Consider the following 358-nt stretch of genomic DNA (forward strand, 5'->3'; position numbering starts at 1 on the left):
CCCGTCCTCACCGTGCCCTGTGTCCCCCTCCCCGGGTACGTGTGTGTCGTCCCCCACGACCCCCACTTACGTGTCCCCGTCCTCCGTCAGGTGCTGTGTCCAGGCGGGCGGTTCGCGGGGCTGCAGGCGTATGTCCTCCAGCTCCTTCACCAGCTGCCGGTAGTCCTCTTCCTTCATGGAGTCCAAGCCGCTGTCGTGGCGATCGTCGAGCGGGAACCCGCCTTGACGCTCTTTCTTCGGTTGCTCGTAGCCCTCCATAACCGGCGGCTCGACGGGGCGGCGGGCGCCGATCATGGCGGCGGAGCTCCGGATCGCTGCGAGTGAGCGGCGGCGGCGGCGGCGCTTCGCATATACACCC

At 68.7% G+C, this 358-nt stretch overlaps 1 protein-coding gene across 1 annotated transcript in view; it reads right to left on the reverse strand.

The window, feature by feature from the left end:
* NFKBIA (nuclear factor of kappa light polypeptide gene enhancer in B-cells inhibitor, alpha) overlaps positions 1-323 on the reverse strand; it is a 3634-nt gene extending 3311 nt beyond the window's left edge. The window contains exon 1 of the mRNA XM_009319370.1: positions 71-323. Within this exon, the coding sequence (XP_009317645.1) occupies positions 71-294 (224 nt within the window). The 5' untranslated portion in view covers positions 295-323. The remainder of the gene's footprint in view (positions 1-70) is intronic.
* Between the last annotated feature and the right edge of the window lie 35 nt (positions 324-358).

Source organism: Pygoscelis adeliae, unplaced genomic scaffold (assembly GCF_000699105.1).
Source record: "Pygoscelis adeliae isolate BGI_AS28 unplaced genomic scaffold, ASM69910v1 Scaffold71, whole genome shotgun sequence".
Classification (NCBI taxonomy): domain Eukaryota; kingdom Metazoa; phylum Chordata; class Aves; order Sphenisciformes; family Spheniscidae; genus Pygoscelis; species Pygoscelis adeliae.